Raw genomic sequence first — 18,994 nt, forward strand, 5'->3', positions numbered from 1 at the left:
TCTTTCCACACTAAAGTCCCCTCCTAATTAATCCAGCCTAGTATAATTTAGAATGCAGGGAGTTCATTTTGTTGTTGCTATTGTTAAAGTAATATTTGGGGTCAGAGATCCTGATCAGTCTACTGCAAGTCACCCAGAGATTTATACCTTCTGCTGATTCCTGAGTTAGTTTTGTAATTGACCTTAATACATTAAGTTTTTCCTTTTAAATATATATAAATATATCTTACCTAGATGGAAGTAAGAACTGCCAAAAAGGTGTGGGAAAATCATCACCTGAAGTCGCTGAAAGAACAAGAGGAGAAAATGCTTTTGGATGGGGAGGAGGAGGAACTTCTCACCTACACTCGGGAAGATGCATATAACAAAGTAATAATTTACCTGCCAGCTTTTATGAAGTTCTTAAAACATTAGAGGGAAACCTGCAGGAAAACAACACTATGTCCCTTCATCTCCAGCAGAGTGCCAGCTTAGCTTGCCTCCAGGATACTAGAAGCTATAAGAACCTCAGGCAGGGCTGTCCATTTCTTCCATTCCATTCCATTCCAAAGTTTTTCAATTTTTCTGATATTTCATTGGGTACTGATCCTTAGTTTTCATTGGACTTTTTTTAAATTTAAGGGGGGGGGTATTACCTACCCTTAGCTTTTTCTTTTTTTTAAAAGGGTTGTATCCACTGTTAATCCTAGACGGATTGAAATTAATGGACCAAAGGTAGATGCATAATTTCAATGAGTATACTCTTAAGTAGGACCACCATGGGGATAAAACCCATAATGAATTGTGCTTCTCATAGATTCTTGTAGAGTTGGAAAGCATTCTGAAGATCGTCTAGTCCAGGGGCGGCCAACTCGCAAGAGACTGCTATCTACTTACAGAGTTAAAAACTGCCAGTGATCTACCCCCTTTCTTGAGGTTCAGGTCAATGTTGTTGAGCTTTTTTAGGGAGGGGGAAAGCCCCGTTTGTGTGTGTGTGCAGGACAAAAAAGTTGAGCTTTTTTTAGGGGAGCCAAAGTAGCTGAGCTTCTTTGGTGGGAGCCAGTGATCTACCAGTGATCTACCACAGACATCCAGTGGATCACGATCTACCTGTTGGACATGCCTGGTCTAGTCCAACCCCCTGGAATTCAGGAATCTCAACTAAATCATACATGACAGGTGGCCACCCAACCTCTGCTTAAGAACCTCCAAGGAAGGAGAGCACACCAGCCCTTGTGGAACAGCTCTTAACTATCAGAAAGTCCTTCCTGATGTTTAGTTGGAACCTCCTTTCTTGTAATTTGAATCCATTGGTTCAGGTCCTAGCCTCTGGAGCAGGAATAAACAAGCTTGCTCCATCCTCCATGTGATAGCCTTTTAGATATTTGAAGACAGCTATTTCGTTCTCTGGTTTAATCAGAACTAAGTCAGTCTCTCTCTCCCTCTCCCTCCCCCCCCCCCCGGCCTGACTCCAGGAATATATTTATGAAGGCCCAGATGGACAAACTGAAATAATGCCGGTAAGTCTGTATTGATTTTATTACCTCCTCGGCGTGGGGGTGGATGTGTGGTTGAGGCGAAGAAAACACATAGACACACACTGTATGCAGAGGGGCAGTATGCTCTTGAGTACCAGTTCGTGGAAACTGCAGGAGGAGAGATTGCTATTGCACTCATGGTCCTGCTTGCAGGCTTCCCACAGGTAGCTTGTTGGCCACTGTGAGAATAGGATGCTGGACCAGATGGGCCATTGGCCTGATCCAGCGGGCCCTTCTTATGTTAGTACAGTCGTACCTCTGCTTGCGTATCCCTCTGGTTACGTAAACTTCGGGATGTGAACGCGGCAAACCTGGAAGTATTTTTCCAGGTTTCGCTGCTCACACATGCGCAGAAGTGGTCCACCAGGTTGCAAAAACCTCGGGATGTGGCTGGACCTCCGGAGCTGATCCCGTTCGCAACTGGAGGTACCACTGTACACACTCTTTTCTCTTTCTCTTCCACACGCACACACACCCTCTGCTTATCCAAGAGCACAAAGCGAGGTAACTCTCTTCTAATGCTTTGTACAGCTCTGGACTCCCCCAACTCCACCTCAGGATGACAACGACATCTATATCGACTCCGTCATGTGCCTGATGTATGAGAGCACCCCGATTCCGGAGTCCAAACTGCCCCCCGTGTATGTCAGGAAGGAGCGTAAGCGCCACAAAACGGATCCATCTGGTAAACATTGGGTTTTTATGTAGGATAATATACATTGCCAGCAACCTCCCGGCTTTGCCTCTGTGGGTATGGAACTCCTTTGTTGCAGGAAGCCCAAGCTGAGAATGTTGCTGTTATGGCTATGGAACCTGTCGTAGGCTTTCCAAGGATTATTTGAAATGTTGAGAAACCGGCTTTGCCTATATGGGAAGTGGGGTTGTGCTGTTGTCAGGCCCAGTAGGAGGAGGCTCCTCAGGCAATTAGGTTGTGGGAGGGTGCTGGTGGTCAGTCCGAGGCAAGAGGCAGGCATGGATCAGATTCTGAGCATTCCAAGATAGGCAAGAGATAAAATCAGAACATGTGCTTTTCACGGTTCACGGTTCAACCTGTGGCATCTCCAGTTTGTTTGTTGAAGTAGCTGATGATGCAGAAGACCTCTCTCTGCGTAAGACTCTGGTCAGAAGACCAGGGATAACCAGTGTAGTACTCTGGATATTTGTTGGACTACATCTCCCATCATCCCTGGCTGAGTCTGATGGGAACAACATCTGGAGCGCACCACATTGACTACCCCTGCAGTAGACAACCTTGGGCTGGGTGGACAAACAGTCTGACCTTACACAAGTTTCTTACGCAGAAGTCCCAGGGCCAGAGGCAGGGAGTGCAAACCAAGGCAGACAGGAGGAGGTGGTATTACAAAAGCCAGCAGTATAAGGGGATGGAGAAGGAGATTAGAGAGGTCAGGTTTTCTGAAATGAACAGGTGGGTCAGGTTGAGGAGTCTGTGGCCCTCCAGATGTTTGTGACCTTCAGCTCCTGTCAGCCCCAGATAGCATAGCCCAGTGTTTCTCAACCAGTGTGCCTCCAGATGTTTTGGGACTACAACTCCCATCATCCCTAGCTAGCAAGACCAGTGGAATGATGGAAGTCCCAAAACATCTGGAGGCACACTGGTTGAGAAACACTGGCATAGCCCAGTGGTCAGAGATGATGAACCTGAAGTTGAACCCGAAGAGCCCCCCTTTCCCCATCTCTGGGCTAGAGCTTTTGCGGGAGATGTTCAAGGATTGACTGTTACGGTCAGCTGACAAGGTGCTCAGGCAGGTGATGACACTTCTGGTACTGCAGCCCAGGGGGCACCTACGAAGCACAGAGCTCAGTCTGCCAGGTTTGTGGATGATACATCACATGAGTGGCAGAGGGGCTAAAGCATTAGAGCCTACTGGGTGTTTGCAGTGGCACAAGTGCTCTTTGCCCCTCATTTGTCTTATGGCTGTGGGTCTCCCCCTGCCATCCATATTGGGACAACTAGTTCCTGCCCAGACCACTGAATTTATGACCGTGTTTGGGATTTTGTTTTGTTTTTATTCCCCAGCAAACAGCTCAAAACCTCCCTGATGTGCCAGAGTACCATAGGCGTTGGGGTGGAGCAAAGCTTATTACGCCTTTGCGGGCTTTGGGAACACTTTCATAACTTTTAACATCCTTGCGTAGTTTGTATGCCCATTGCCCCTTCCCACTCCCCCCCCCCATCAACTGCTTCACTGAGCCCAGCATCCCTCTTTCCAGCTGCAGGAAGGAAGAAGAAGCAGCGCCACGGGGAGACGGTTATCCCTCCCCGGTCACTCTTTGACCGAGCCACTCCGGGGATGCTGAAAATGAGGCGGGAAGGCAAAGAGCAGAAGAAGAACATCCTTCTGAAGCAGCAGACCCAGTTTGCAAAGCCGCTCCCTACTCTTGTGAAGCCGGCTGCAGAGGCGGGCCAAGACAATCCCGAGTGGCTCATCAGCGAGGACTGGGCGCTCCTCCAGGTGAGATGGCGCCTGCAACACTGGGTTACGCTCACCTCTGGCTTTACTCTGAACAGACCCATTGAAACTGATGGGCATAAACAACGTAGGCCGGTTGATTTTCAGTGAGTCTGCTCTGAGTAGAATTTAGTTGGCTAGAACCCCATTGCTGAATAGATGGATGTGCACTTTTCCCCAGTTTGTCGCCATCTGGCAGTCTGGAAAGTTTGATGCTTTCCCACTCCACTAGGTGCCAGGTATGTTCCAATAAAGGCTTGGCCAGAACTGGACTCAGGGGCGCCTCCCACTTCCAAGTTCTTCACCTGCCTCTGTGGCGAACAGGCATAAGGTCTGGCGGGGTGTGTGCTCGCTGCTTATGTGTATTTATTGAGTCCCTTGTGCCTCCTCCCAATAAGAGTATTCCCAGGGTGGTAGACATTGCTACATGAAGTCATTTAAAAGGCAAAGGCAACAGAATAAACCACTGCAAGAATAGGTGGATTTGGTTGCAGTATAAACCAGCATCCTCAGAAGTTGTAAAAGACTTTGAAAAGAATAACTAAAAAAGTGCCACACTTTCATTTGATTGCCTTTCTTGGAATGTCCTAAACTACAACCGTTAGCCACTATTTTTCTTTATTTTCTGTGCAGCTACTAAGCTCTGTATTCTTTGTATGGGTATGTTTCTTACCTGAAATTAAAAATCGGTTTAAAAGCTTAAAAATAATAATTGGTTGAGTGGGATGCCAGGTAACCCTCCCAGGTGGGGGTATTCCATAGGCAGAGCTCCCCATCTTACCCCGCTTACCAGAGACACTCAGAGGGGGTGTGTGTCCAAAGATGACCTTATATTGATTTATCTGGTATGTGTTGTGCCTTTTGGGATCGCGCTTGGTGGACATAATGGCCAACCAGTGTTGAGCCAGTTTTGCTTCAACCACAATGACAGCCTTGCTAATTTTGGAGAAAGTTAAGGAGACACCAGTGGGGTGTTGACTAAACCTACCCCACTGCCCTCAGTTAATATGGAGGAGTCAAATTTTCGCAGTTGTGTCGATTTTGTTTTGCAAAACTGCAGCCCCACTCTGCATACCCCATTCTTTCATTTACATAGTCCTCACTTGCCACAATGGCAATCTTCTGCTTCCACTGTCAGAGGCAGTGCAGCTCTGATTACCATTTGCTGGGGGTCAAAGGAGAGTGCTGTCTGTTGTGCTCATGCTCTGCTTGCAAGCTTCCCATGCGTATTGGCCACAGTGAGAATAGGATGCTGGACTAGATGAGCTTTCAGCCTACACAGGTCTCTTCTTACATTCAGTTTTGTGCTGATAAAGTGTGATAAAATATTGAGTTCTGCTTAACGTGCAACATACTAACCTGTAACATATTTTATTAAGTGGGGCCTGCAACAAAGTCTTGCAGCGTGGGGTGCTCTTGTTCAAGTACCCAGAAAGCAGCTCTGTCTCTCTGGTTACCTCATTCCATTCCCCTTCTCCCATCCTGTTTTTCCGGGTCCTCCACTCCAACAGATACTCCACATTCTGTGGCCACTGACAATGTGTAGTCCTGTTTTGTCACACACACCTCAGGTTTGCGTTGTTTTTTAAAAAATATTATTTCTGTTGTACTGCTGCGAACCTTGTGTTCCTCCCAAGGGCCTCCTCTTAGGGAGCCAGAACTGGACCACCCACACATCAGAATCAGCACTCACTCCCCCCAGATATTACTAGTGAAGAGGATAGCAATAGAGTCTTACTTCCTGTCTGTCCTCCCCCTTCTTTGCAGGCGGTCAAACAGTTGCTGGAGCTCCCTCTCAACCTTGCAGTCGTGTCCCCGGCTCACACGCCCAACTGGGATCTTGTCAGCGACGTAGTGAACTCCTGCAGCCGAGTTTACCGCTCCCCGAAACAGTGTCGCAACCGCTACGAAAACGTCGTCATTCCAAGAGAGGAAGGGAAGGTGGGTGTAAGCCGAAGTAGGCAGTTTTTTTGCACACGCTTTAGGGAGTCAGAAGCATAAGCAAATCCTTATGAAATTTGTAAAGAGAGGACCCGTACTTGTGATACTTTTCTCTTTTGGATCGTTTTACGTGGCACTCTTTTTCCTCCTTTTTTTTTGTACTTGAAAATGAAATAAAATTCGGCAATGTGCTATAGAGTTCTCGCAACAGCCCTGTGAGTTAGGCCAGCATTTTGCCCGTTTTACCAATGGGGAGTTGAGACTGAGACATAGTGGCTTGTCCAAGGCCTCCCGGCATGCGTTCCCCCCTCCCCTCCCCCTTTTTTTGGGTTGATCAGGGTAATGACCTCTGATCTCCTGGGCCTTAAGCCTCACCCTCTGTCCACTTGTACCACACTGGCTCTTATAGAGACTTTCTATTTATGTCACTAATCTAAATCCAAACCCATCGCAGAAAGTCAAACTTTGCTTCTTATTTTACAGCTTATGTATGAAGCGAACCCTAAGAAGAAGACAAAAAGCATTTATAAGGTGTGCACTTACAAATTGTTGTTCCAATTCAGACAGTCTGGTATCTTAAGCATCAGCAGAGGTGGACACAAGATGAAGTAGGAGATCCATATTTGAGTCCTGATTTGAACGCTCAACCAGCCATTTAAAGCCTTCCCATCTATTTCGCGTTGACGCAATAGATTGTGGCGCCAGGCGACTTTTGTCTCAAAGATGTGATTTGAAGAGTGATTTCTCACACTTTAGCCAGCTTGAATTAAAAAAATTAAAAAGTGTTTTGTCCACCTCCCAGAAATGCCACCTCATTCCGCATGATTATTATAATTAGTACTTCTTTTTTTTTGGTTTTTGGTTTTGAAAAAAATGTTTTGTTACTAGCTTTTTTTTACTTTTCATTTTGAAATCTGATTGCTTTGCAGACATTTAATGAATTAATCCCTGCAACGCCCCATCAGGTAATGTATCACCCCCAACTTAACAGCTGCAGAAGCATAGTTGTAAATCAGTTGTAGTAGTATTAGAGGTGATAGCAGCAAATATAAACAGCTTTCCAGAAACCAGACCGCAAAGGGGCAAAGTTGGGTGCCATGGAGGAAGAGCTTTTGGCCTCAAGTTACAGTTCCTGCTAAACTTCTTCTGACCAAGATAATCAGATTTGAGGAAATATTTGGGATGTTGCCGATTAACATGGCATTTGTCGAGAGACCAGTATTACAGTGAGCGTGTGTGAGAATGCACATGTGCATGTTTTTATGTGCACCTGGTGAAGGAGCACCTGAGGAAGTAGCATCACCGAAGTCAAAGAGCAGGGTTAAGTAAGTACAGGAAGCAAATTAGTGCTAGCAAGTCCACCTGGCAGTGTGTGGCCGATATGGTCGGATGTGACGGTATGGCTGGTTAGGCAGAGTAACTGCCCTAAGCTCTCTGACTTGACTGCTCTGATGTCTTAGGAGCCCTGGGTACGTGAGCGCCAAGGGGGGCGGGGACCAAAACAGGGGGAATGAGCCATTTTGTAAAACAAAAAACCCCGGCACCAAACCAAAACCTTTGGCTCTTAATCAAAGAAAGGGAGTTGTGGAGCACCCAGACAAGCTGCTTCTCAGTGGTGCAGTTTGACTGGTCAGGCCAGGTTCCTTGTTTCTGGTCCCAGTCAGCCCAGTGTTCCTACCTGCCCCATGGAATAGGGGGGGGGGGTCAATAAGGAGAGTTATTCAGCTCCTCAGCCTTAATCTTCTGGCAAGCGGGAGAGGCTTGTGGTGGGAATGGGGACGAGTGAGGGTGGGCTGGAGGAGGAGAGGGAAAGAGGAGAGTAATAAGAAAGGGGGTGGAGATGACACAGAATCATTTTGAGGCTGGGGGGATAAGAAGTAAGTTGTTTCAGGTTTGTGGGCACTTCAGAAATACTACCCACCAGTATCTCCCAAGTGTTCCTAGTTCTCCAGTCTCCATTTTCATGATCATATAAAATCATAGCTGCCAAGTTATCCCTTTTTTTAAGGGATTTTCCCTTATGCTGAATAGGCTTCCTCGTGAGAAAGGGGAAAACTTGGCAGCTATGTATAAAATGGGAAATTAATCTGGTATTATTTTTCTTTCCCTACATTTCTGACACTTGAATTGGCAGCTTATAAACTTGGTACTGATGCAGTGTTTTGCATAACCTGTTAGCCATGGTTATAAGAGGGAAAGCAAGCCTCATATCCCCCTTTGCCTCCTGCCCATCTCTTACACATGCTCTCTCTTCCTTTTCTCTTTCACGGCTGTTTATAGAGCAGGTTTATCTCTGCACTGATGACAGCGCTAACCATGGTTGGCTTTAACCAGGGTTGTAAGCCTCCTTCAATCTTTGCATACAAAGCTAGTTTGAAGCCAGCCATGTTGAGCAATAATACAGATACTCATTTGTTCATTCATTAAATACATCTGTACAGTGCCCTTAATTCAGTAGATTCCCAATAAAGCCAGGAACCATCCACCCACACCATGTTTCGCTCTGAAAAGCAAAGGAAGAGGGACAAATGTGAGAAATGGAACATTCAGATCCATGGATCACCCTGCTATTGGGATTAAGCTCTAGTAGTTTATAATTGTAGTTTGTGCTTTACTTAGTTTCCTAGTATTTGCTTACTTAGTATACAGTAAGCCTGCAACTTACGTATTTAACTTGTGCGCATTCAACTTTATGTGCTTGGCAAAAAATAACAAATTAAAAGGAGAGCAGAAAGGCAGCGGACGTTGGCGGGGGGGTGGGACTTTGGCAGTCCCACCCGTCATTGAATCAAATGCGATTTTGGCGTTAGGCGTAATCCCCGGAACAGAACCCCTACGTAAGTTGCAAGCTTACTGTACCGGATCTCTTACATGGGTAGGAATACAGGCAGAAACATTACAGAGTCTTGTATTGCGCCTTGTAAAACTTTCTTGTTGTTTGTTCATATTTAGACAAAGAATAGCCGACCACTTCGAACGAATCAGCTGTATGCCCAGGATGAGGGCTCCACGCACACCCAGCTTTACACTAATCATTTTGAGATTATGAAAATCATTGCTGGGAAGAGAAGCCCACCTATCAAACCCTTGTAAGTTCATAGGGAAGACGCTCCTCTTGCAACCACTGCAGTAAAACTATTCTACTGTACTGTATATGAAAGCCATTTGCAACAGTTTCCAGAAGGGGAGCTATGCAAGTCCATTGCAACAAAAACAACAGAGGCTTGTGACACATTGCAAGTGGATTTTTATGGCATAACCTTTTTGTGGACCCTAGTCCAGTTCATCAGGTGCATGAAGTGCTATCCTTGAGTTAACAGGTGTTGAATTGGGTGGATGTGAATTAATAGCAATCACATGTGAAAGAAAATAAATAAATAAATAAAAATCCTTCCAGTAGCACCTTAGAGACCAACTAAGTTTGTCATAAGTCATGTGAAAGAAACTTCATCCAGTGATTATTCCATATTTCATATGGTTAGTTCCGAAGACAGCTGTTGATAACACAAACGTCGCGGCATCGGGAACCCAATTAACACATGTAGTTGACAAAAATTCCATGTGTTGATTTAGTCACTGAACATCTTAATGTATTGTAATTCAGCTAAAATGCCTGACCTAACCCTAAGCCAGGCCAAATTAAAACAAAGTATTAATCTTTCTTCCTGGTGCTAAATAGTAAGGGTGCCAGGTGAATCTCTCCAGAGAGGGCATTCCATACCAGTGCCAACACTGAAGAGGCCCTTCACCTCTTTAATACCCAGTTCATCTCTGAATACAGAAGTGTTGCGAGAAAGGCACATGGTGCTTATCTTAATTCCTGGGGTGGCTTGTACCCTGGTCCCAATCCATGTATGGCTTTAAAGTTTGATGACCAGCACTTGCAAATGTGCCGAGAAACAAAGAGGAAGGCAGTGCACCCATTTTAACACTGGTGACAAATTCCTGATAACTCGTTCCAGTTAATCATCTTGCCACTGCATTTTTCACCAGCTGGAAGTTTTCATATAGTCTTCAATGGCAGTTATTAATATACAGTGGTACCCCGCTAGACGAATGCCCTGCTAGACAAATTTTTCGCTAGACGAATGGGTTTTGCGATCGGAGGTTGCCTCGCAAGACGAATTCGTTTTGTGAAAAACTCGTCTAGCGAATCGCGGTTTCCCATAGGAATGCATTGAAATTCAATTAATGTGTTCCTATGGGCAAAAAATAATAATAAAAAAAAATTCAATGCATTCCTATGGGATTCGCTAGACGAATTTTTCGCAAAATGAATTGACTCACAGAACGAATTAAATTCGTCTTGCGAGGCACCACTGTACAATGTATTTCAGTAGCCTGATTGCAAACAGAATATAAATCTGAAGTCCACTATATAATTCCTCCTTGGGGTTCTTTGCCAAAGGCAATTATGTTGTGTTTTCTTAAGGTCAAAAAGTGTTCTGGTGAATCTGTCAGTGTATGTGTTGGTGCCGTGACTTTAGAATATACTTCATGGCTCCTCTCTTCAGGAGTATTCTCTCTCCCCTCCCCACTCTGGCCACCTTTAAATAAAGGGGCATCCTGGAAATGTGTTGCTTTGACAACAAATGTCCTCTTGGGTTGTATTTCAGACTTGGTATGAACCCTTTCCAGAAGAATCCAAAACATACTTCAGTACTCGCAGAAAGGTAAGAAACTTCAGGTGGGAGGGAGGGGTGTGACAGGTCAAGATTAGCACCCGCCCCCCCCTTCTTTCTCCAAGCACTTTAAGCAAAGAACAGGGAAAGGATGGAGTTGATCAGGGGTCAGCAAACGTTTTCAGCAGGGGGCCGGTCCACTCTGCCTCGGACCTTGTGAGGGGCCGGACTATATTTTGGAAAACAAATAATGAAATAATTCCTATGCCCCACAAATAACCCAGAGATTTAAAATAAAAGCACACATTCTACTCATGTAAAAACACGCTGAATCCTGGACTGCCCACGGGCCAGATTTAGAAGGCGATTGGGCTGGATCCGGCCCCCGGGCCTTAGTTTGCCTACCCATGGAGTTGATCTTTTTTGCAGAGACACGCACAAACACAGAGAGAGGCTCTGCATTGGGTGCAATATAGCTGAAGTGAAATGCTTCTAAGTCCTTGTTGATATTGCTAGAAGAGATTTTAAGCATGTGCTCAACTCTTCCATCAAAATCAGTAGGCCTTAATAAAAGCTCTGGACTTTTAACCAAATGGTGCCCCAGTTCTTCCCACTTCGTAATTTCTAATTTAGTTCGTTCCTCTTCATTCCCAGCGGCATCAACTACGACAAGCCACTTCCTCCCATTCAAGTTGCATCTCTCCGAGCAGAGCGTATCGCAAAGGAGAAGAAGGTACGTTGCGAAGGAGATTCCAGTTCCTGCGCCGAAACAGTGAGTCAGGGGATGTTGTTTGGTGATAGGTCCAGTCTCACCCCTCCCCCTCCATAATGGGGATGAGCTAATGTATACGGTATGCTGCAGCTAATTGAAATATGTGACATAAAGGCTTTGTATTGGCACTGTAGGGACTTTATTCACATTCTAATCTGGACTTAGTTCATTTATGAAAATTATTGTTTTACCAGCATGGCTGGTCTCTCATTGTGTTACTAGTTCGGGTTTTTTTAGGGCAGGTTCTCACGTTCATTTTGCCAGTGCGGCTGGGGCAGTAATATTGAAACTTGGGAATAGCATCATGAGTGTATCTTTCTAATGCTATAATATAATTATATTCCTGCTTCTTTTTTTATTATTATTTATTTTTTTATTCAATTTTCTTTTTCTATCATTACATACATCTCATGACCATAACATTTACATTACATTCCCTCTTCCCTCCCCTCCTGGGCTTCCCCCAACTTCCACTTCTGATTTGTTTTTCCTTTATTAGACACTGCTGTTTCTTAAAAATACACTATATTATTTCTTTATCTTCTACATATTTTTTGTTAGTAAAGGTGTGAGTGTTTATTTAAATCCTGCCATCAAGTCTATAGTCTTCCTTTGTTTCTGCAAGTACTATAAATGATTCCCATTCTCTTTCAAAGTCACTGTTGTCTTTTTCCTGAAGTCTGTCCATCAATTTTGCCAATTCTGCATAGTTCATCAGTTTTTCTTGCCATTGCTCTTTAGTTGGAATTTCTCCAGTCTTCCAATTTTGTGCTATCAAAATTCTCGCCGCTGTAGTAGCATACATGAATAGGGTCCTCTTCTCTTTTGATAGATCTGGGCCTAAAATACCTAGCAAGAAAGCTTCTGGTTGTTTAGCAAATGTTATTTTCAACATTTTCTTCAATTCATTATATATCATTTCCCAGTACATTTTTACCTTTTTGCACTCCCACCACATATGATAAAATGTACCTTCTGCCTCACATCTCCAACACTCTTTTCTATTCATTTTTATACATTTTTGCCAATTTAACCGGTGATACACACCATCTATACATCATTTTCATATAATTCTCTCTCAATAATATAAAATCGGCGAATTCCAAATTTCAATTTTTCGTTCCATAAGGCGCACCCAACCATAAGACGCACTTAAAGTTTTTACAGGAGGAAAACAAGAAAAAAAATATTCTGAATCAATGCCACTGTTGGTGGCGGTGGCAGAGGGAGGAACAGCCCGATTTCGGGCTGCTCACCCCTCCACCGCCGCTGGGAGCCATGGCTCCTGTGGCAGAGGCATCCCTCCACTCGAGGGATCCCGCTGCTGTCCAGCGCCTTCGCTCCATAAGACGCAAAGACATTTCCCCTTCCTTTTTAGGAGGGAAAATGTGTGTCTTATGGAGTGAAAAATATGGTAAGTGCAGTTTAAAAAGTAACAAAAGACTGATATGTCTCCGAAAGTCTTTAATCCGATTCAAAAAGTCTATGCTGCAGAACCTGTCCTTCAAAAGACGGAAATTGGCTTCCTTTTTGAATTCCGTGTTTGTCAAATTTAATTTAATTTAAATCCAATAATTTTAGCTTTTAAAGTCCAAAATGTTTCCCAATAAATACCTTGTTTAGAAAGTCTGCTGCTTCAGGTGACGGTTCATGGTTTCAGCCTTTTTGAGCTGCGATAGAGCCGCAGGCAGAATCAAGCTGCTTCTCTCCCCCCCTCCACTCACTGCTGATGCAGCAGCGAGGATCTGCAAGCATAGCGAGTCTCTCTTTTTGCCCAGCTGGTCCCCTCGAGATCCCACTCATCCGTGGGGTTTTTTTTTAAGGGGGGGTGCCTAACCCTGGCACACACCCTGTCGCTCAAAATGCCCGGCAGCGGTCGTCTCCTAGTTGGACGATCCACGCCGTGCCGCCTTTCCCCTTCGCAGGCAAACGAAGGTGTATCTTTCATTCATCATGTGATAAGTGTCTCCCATGCTTCTTATTTTGTTTAGAAACAGAAGCTGAAGTTGGGTGGTGGTGTGAGGTTATGATCCAGATTGGGAGAGCAGTGCGTGGGGTTGATCCTGTCTCCCTGCACCATTATTTATTTAAATATTTGGAAACCACACTTCCATACATAATAATCAAAGGTGCCATGCAGGCTAAAGACACAGCATTGCAATAAAAATGCCAAACAGATTAGTAGTAGTAGTAATAATAATAATAATAATAATAATTTATTTATACCCCGCCCATCTGGCTGGGTTTCCCCAGCCACTCTGGGCGGCTTCCAACAGAAAAATAAAATAAAACAATCTATTAAACATTAAAAGCCTCCCTAAACAGGGCTGCTTTCAGATGTCTTCTAAAAATCTGGTAGTTGTTTTTCTCTTTGACATCTGATGGGAGGGCGTTCCCTGTAACTTGGCTTCTCGCAACGAGAGAACCGCCAGAAGGCCTTTGGCGCTGTACCTCAGTGTCCAGGCAGAACGATGGGGGTGGAGACGCTCCTTCAGTAAGAGCGGGTTGGCAGAGAATCTGAGATTTGAAAGCATGTGGGGGGCAGGCTTTATGGTTTTCTTGGGCAGAACTGAGTTATTATCTCTGACATGATTGGTCAAAGAAGTATTTTTTTATTATTTTCTTGAGGGGAGGGGGCAGCTGCCCCCCCTGCGCCCCCTGATTATGCCCATGTTTGAAAGGTCCGTCTGAATAATACAGTTTTTAGAAGACATTAAAAAAAATGAACAGGGATGTCTCCTGCCAAACTTCTATTGGCAAGGAGTTCCACGGGGCAAAACATGCCACACCAAAGACTTGGTCCCTGATTAGGGCAAGCTGAACCTCAGGGGCATGTGGGACCAACCAAAGTGTCCCAGGCCTCAGTGACCAAGGTGGAGCAGAAAGAATTTCTTGCGGTAAATCCCCCAAATCTCAGCTATTTACCCCTCAAGTAAATTCGTATTTTGGCGCAGCTCAGAGGAAAATTTTATTGGGAAATGGCACATAGAATTTTTCTGTACCACAGTCCCAAGCTGGATTGGTGGTTTCTCTGAGAGACTATCCTGTGACTAACCTGTTGCTTGTTTGGGGCCACTAGCGCTGCGGTATATAATGGGGTAGAAGAGGCACCTTAACAACTATTCCCAAGTCTTTATGTATTCTCCCCCCCCCCCGCCCCCGCTTCTGCGTTGGGAAAGGTAATGTGAAGATCTGCCCTAAAGAACTGACATGAAATGAAGGGACTGGACCTTGTATATAAAGATGTCAAGTCTAGGCAAATTCAACATATCCACCTGTTCAGAGCCAATTGAAGAGAGGAACGTGAGAATGGCTTGCCTTGTTCGGGATGCTTTTATCTGCCCTTTGAATAGGAACCAACCGCTTTTTCTCCTTCCTTATTCTCCAGGCTCTGGCTGAGCAGCAACGGGCCCAGCAGCAAGCTGGACCTCAGCAGCAACAGCAGGCTGGCCAGCAACAAGCACAGCAGGCAGCAGTACAGCAAGCCCAGCCTCAGCCCCAGGCTCAAGCCCAGGTAGTCCAGCAGCCCCAGGCTGTGGTGCAGACGGCTGTCACCACTGTGGCAAACACTGCAGTGCTGGTAAGACACTCTCGAGGGCTTGCAAATAGCCACTGGCCCGGATGCCAGTGGGGAGTGGAGAGCGTGTCCAGATTGACGCTGCAGTTAAGCTATGCGAGAGTCTCCTCTTATTTCTAAAAATCAAAGGACGCATAGCATCATCAAAGTGCGGGAGGGGCAAGCTAAGAATTGTCACTTAGGCATGACAAGCCACCTTTTCAGGGGTTCTTGTGGGCTGGTAACTTTCACGGGCAAAACTGTGTGGCTGCATTCTTGTTTTAAGACCAGTATCCTGTAGCGCTACAGGCACAGGGAGTGACCACCCTTAACATCAGGCACATCCATTTATACGCTGACTACTGTTTGACTGGTGGCAGCGAAGATGTTACCCATTATAGGCTGGAAACTGTAACCCTGATTTTCTGTAGGGAGGGAATCAGATGGTTATAGGCTAAATTCATGTTTTGTACTCTTCCCCCGCCCCCCAAAAAGAGGACATGTTATTTTTAAAATAAGTTTTGGATTTATAAGCAGCACAAACCCACTTCATTTTTATTTACATTTTTTGGTGTGTATTCTGCACTAAATCCTTCTATTTCTATTTCCTTCTGAGGAAACTGTTAATCACAGTGAAACGAGGTTTGTAGCTGGCATCCCGTCAAGGATTCTGATTATTACTTAAGTTATTTCTGCATCGTTTAGTTTTGCTCTAGTAGTTTTTGATACTCATTTGTTTAAGTGGTTATTATTATTTTCAGTTAATCTCTATTATAGTCGATCACTTCTTGTTTCAGGGAATTTCACGGTTGATATTTAGTTTGTGTTTATTCCTATCCCTGTGACTGTCTTTCTTGCCATTGCTTCTGAAAATAGGGCTAATGTCTTCGAAACAAACCAGGGTATGAAGCCATCATTTAAACTTTGCATCATATACTTGCTTGTTTGGAAGGCGTCAACCATAGGTTTGGGGTTCATGTGCAAAGGGGAACTTTCATTAAAATGCCAGCTTTTTAATTAACTGCCAGCTTCAAAGGTTTGCGGAGAAGTTGTGTGCAGCTGCACACAGCTCGTGCCACATCCTGGCCAGCATTGCATGCCAAACCCTTACACGTCCCGGTATGTTTCTCTCTTTAACCAAAATTATCTCTTGACCAGGCTGGCACAATGAAAACCTCGGTGACTGGGACAAGCATGCAGACAGGTAAGTTGCACCTCCCGTAGTAAAGCATTGTGGGTGATGTGGGGGTGGAGAAATGACCATTGCAGGCCCAGACTGACCTTTTGGTTTTGTTTCTCAGCTACAGTGAGCGGGAACGTTATTGTAAATACAGTGGCTGGAGTTCCTGCAACGACCTTTCAGCCAATCAACAAGCGGCTGGCTTCGCCCGTGATACCGGGATCACTGGCGGTGAGTATTTTCAGACGCCCAGTGTGGCACTTTCAGCTACCCTCCACATTCCATACACTGAAGCCACTCTCCTAGACTGGAAAGTGCTGTTCCACTCAGTTCCTGCTTGTGGGTTTCCCATGGGCATCTAGCTCACCCCTGTGCAAAAAGGATACATTACTAGGTGGGCCTTTTGTTTGATACAACAGGCCTCTTCTCATAGTCTTATGTAAATTGAGAGTTTAATATCGCTTCAACTGTGGTGGCAGGATAATGCCCTCCAGGGCACCTTAAGACACATACCGGGTATCTGCACCCCAGCGTAGGGGAACGCTGTCTCATGCCACAGAATGGTAGGTCTGGATTTGAGCAGAGTCTTCTGCTGGTTGCCTTAGACTCCCTTTATATAGGGAGTCTGGCAAAGGTGCCAAATCAGTCATGTCATCCCCACTGATCACTTTCAGCTCCACTTTCACTGCCCGTGAGGAAAATGGAAATGGGATTCTTAACTACGGCGAGGACAAACCTTGGTTTGCCAAGAAGTCTGAATTTGAGCCATTTGGTCAAGGATAGCCTTAACTCGAAAGCTGCAACAATTTACACCTTTCTTCCTTTCCTTTAGACCACAGGAGGAACGGCTACAGCCCAGGTGGTACATACTCAACAGAGAGCAGCTGCCCCATCTGCTGCATCTGCCGAACTGGTGACCATCGCATCTACCCCAGGGGTCCGAGCAGTGACCTCGGTGACAGCGCCAGCGGTTGTCACTACTAACCTGACCCCGGTCCAGACCCAAGCAAGATCCTTAGTCACTCAGGTTACGCCAGGTAAACAGTGTACATTTTGCATAGTCTGATTTTTTTATTATTAAAAAAAACAATGTTTAAACCTTACCTATGGGATCCTTTCCCAAACTGGTCGTAACAACACCTGCTTTTTGTTTCTAATCCTCTGCTGACTTGGCCTTGCATGGGTTTAATAATAATAATGATGATGATGATGACTCAATATATGCCATTGACTTAAAGTGACTTACGTATACAGGTTTTCAGCTTTTTAGAAATTTGTTTCTAATGTTATCATTTATAATAATAATAATTTATAATTTATACCCCGCTTGTCTGGCTGGGTTTCCCCAGCCACTCTGGGCGGCTCCCAATAGAATAATAAAAACCACGATAAAACATCAAACATTGAAAACTTCCCTAAACAGGGCTGCCTTCAGATGTCTTCTAAAAGTCAGATACAGTGGTACCTTGACTTACGAAGGCGATCTGTTCCGCGGCGCTCTTAGTAAGTCGAATCCTTCGGTTGTCGAAGCATCCATTTTGCGCATGCGTGAAGCGCGATTTTGCGCGTCTGCGCCGAACGCGCGTGCGGCAAAAAGACTTCCGGGTTTGCCGACTTCGTAAGTCGAAACCTTCGGAAGTTGAGGCATTCTGATGTCGAGGTACCACTGTAGTTGTTTATTTCCTTGACATCTGCTGGGAGGGCGTTCTACAGGGCAGGCGCCACTACCGAGAAGGCCCTCTGCCTGGTTCCCTGTAACCTCAATTCTCACAGTGAGGGAACTGCAAGAATACCCTCGGAGCTGGACCTCAGTGTTCAGGCTGAACGATGGGGGTGGAGATGCTCCTTCAGGTATAATGGGCCGAGTATATTATATTTAGCCCATGGATGGGGAACCTGTGGCTCTCTAGATCAGGGGTCAGCAAACGTTTTTTGCAGGGAGCTGGTCCACTGTCCCTCAGACCTTGTGGGGGACCAGACTATATTTTGAAGGAACCCCCCCCCCCCACGACTCTCCCCTCCCTTCTCCACAGCACTGGACGAGCCCCAGTGCTGCTTAATGTGTCTTGCGAGTGGCAGGGGCTGGCAGTGGCGGTGGGACAATGAGCGGCACAAAAGGGCTGGCTCTGGAGAGGGGCTGCTTAAAATGGCACTCAGCCAACTGCGGCTCAACAAAGCCCAGCCCCCTTCCTCCTCTAGGCAGGGCAGGGAGAAGCCAGGAGGAGGGAGGGAGGAGGCACTGCCGCGGTGTGTGTGTGTGAGGAAGGGGAAATGGCACAGCCCGAATGATCAGAATTCCCACAGTGATCCACGCGGCGATTGATTTGTGAAATCTTTATCAATTGCATGCTGCAGTTTTGTTTTTTTTAAAAAAACTTACGTTCCTTAAAAATGTTGCAAGTCACTTGGAGGTAGTGACGAATGACCAGGAAGTGTAATAAATCTCATTTTCTTCTTCTCCCCCTGCGTCCAGCAGCTCCAGCAGGTGTGCAGCTGTCGGGGAAGGCTATCAGCCCGGCTCACTTCCAGCTCCTGCGGCAGCAGCAACAGCAGCAGGCAGCAGCAGGCCAGGTCCAAGTCTCACAGGCCCAGTCACCAGCCCAGATTAAAGCTGTGGGGAAGTTATCCCAGGTGAGGGAGAGGCTCCTCGATTTGTTAGCACTAGCGTCGGTCGGAGCGCTGCATTGCAGCCCATCTGCACTATGCATGGAAAGCAGCACCATTCTGCTTGAAGAGCCAGAAAACCCTCCAAGACCCACAGCAATTTTCAAGTGTCCGGGGAGTTGGGGTGGGAGTTTGAGGTACTCTATAGCTTGAGAAGAGTGGCATAAATTGGGCATATTTGCATCATGGAGTTGCAGGGAAGGGCAAGGAGTTTGCCTGAGTGCTGAAGCCCTGGCTCTCGACCCCTAGAGATTTAACCTGATCCCCTCTC

General features: G+C 45.7%; 1 protein-coding gene across 23 annotated transcripts in view; it reads left to right on the forward strand.

Annotated features, from left to right (window-relative positions):
• EP400 (E1A binding protein p400) overlaps nucleotides 1-18,994 on the forward strand; it is a 78,746-nt gene that overhangs the window by 51,375 nt on the left and 8,377 nt on the right. For 9 of the 23 annotated variants that reach the window (XM_035097685.2, XM_060269626.1, XM_035097681.2 and 6 more), the window contains 15 exons: nucleotides 235-369; nucleotides 1,455-1,499; nucleotides 2,049-2,202; nucleotides 3,750-3,991; nucleotides 5,756-5,929; nucleotides 6,413-6,460; nucleotides 6,859-6,894; nucleotides 8,882-9,018; nucleotides 10,546-10,602; nucleotides 11,206-11,323; nucleotides 14,712-14,903; nucleotides 16,038-16,083; nucleotides 16,181-16,290; nucleotides 16,892-17,096; nucleotides 18,533-18,690. In XM_035097685.2, coding sequence (XP_034953576.2) covers nucleotides 235-369; nucleotides 1,455-1,499; nucleotides 2,049-2,202; nucleotides 3,750-3,991; nucleotides 5,756-5,929; nucleotides 6,413-6,460; nucleotides 6,859-6,894; nucleotides 8,882-9,018; nucleotides 10,546-10,602; nucleotides 11,206-11,323; nucleotides 14,712-14,903; nucleotides 16,038-16,083; nucleotides 16,181-16,290; nucleotides 16,892-17,096; nucleotides 18,533-18,690 — 1,857 coding nt within the window. The remainder of the gene's footprint in view (nucleotides 1-234; nucleotides 370-1,454; nucleotides 1,500-2,048; nucleotides 2,203-3,749; nucleotides 3,992-5,755; nucleotides 5,930-6,412; nucleotides 6,461-6,858; nucleotides 6,895-8,881; nucleotides 9,019-10,545; nucleotides 10,603-11,205; nucleotides 11,324-14,711; nucleotides 14,904-16,037; nucleotides 16,084-16,180; nucleotides 16,291-16,891; nucleotides 17,097-18,532; nucleotides 18,691-18,994) is intronic. The other 14 variants (XM_035097695.2, XM_035097699.2, XM_060269628.1 and 11 more) reach the window with 10 other exon arrangements.

This window comes from Zootoca vivipara, chromosome 17, assembly GCF_963506605.1.
Source record: "Zootoca vivipara chromosome 17, rZooViv1.1, whole genome shotgun sequence".
NCBI classification, from domain to species: Eukaryota; Metazoa; Chordata; class Lepidosauria; order Squamata; family Lacertidae; genus Zootoca; species Zootoca vivipara.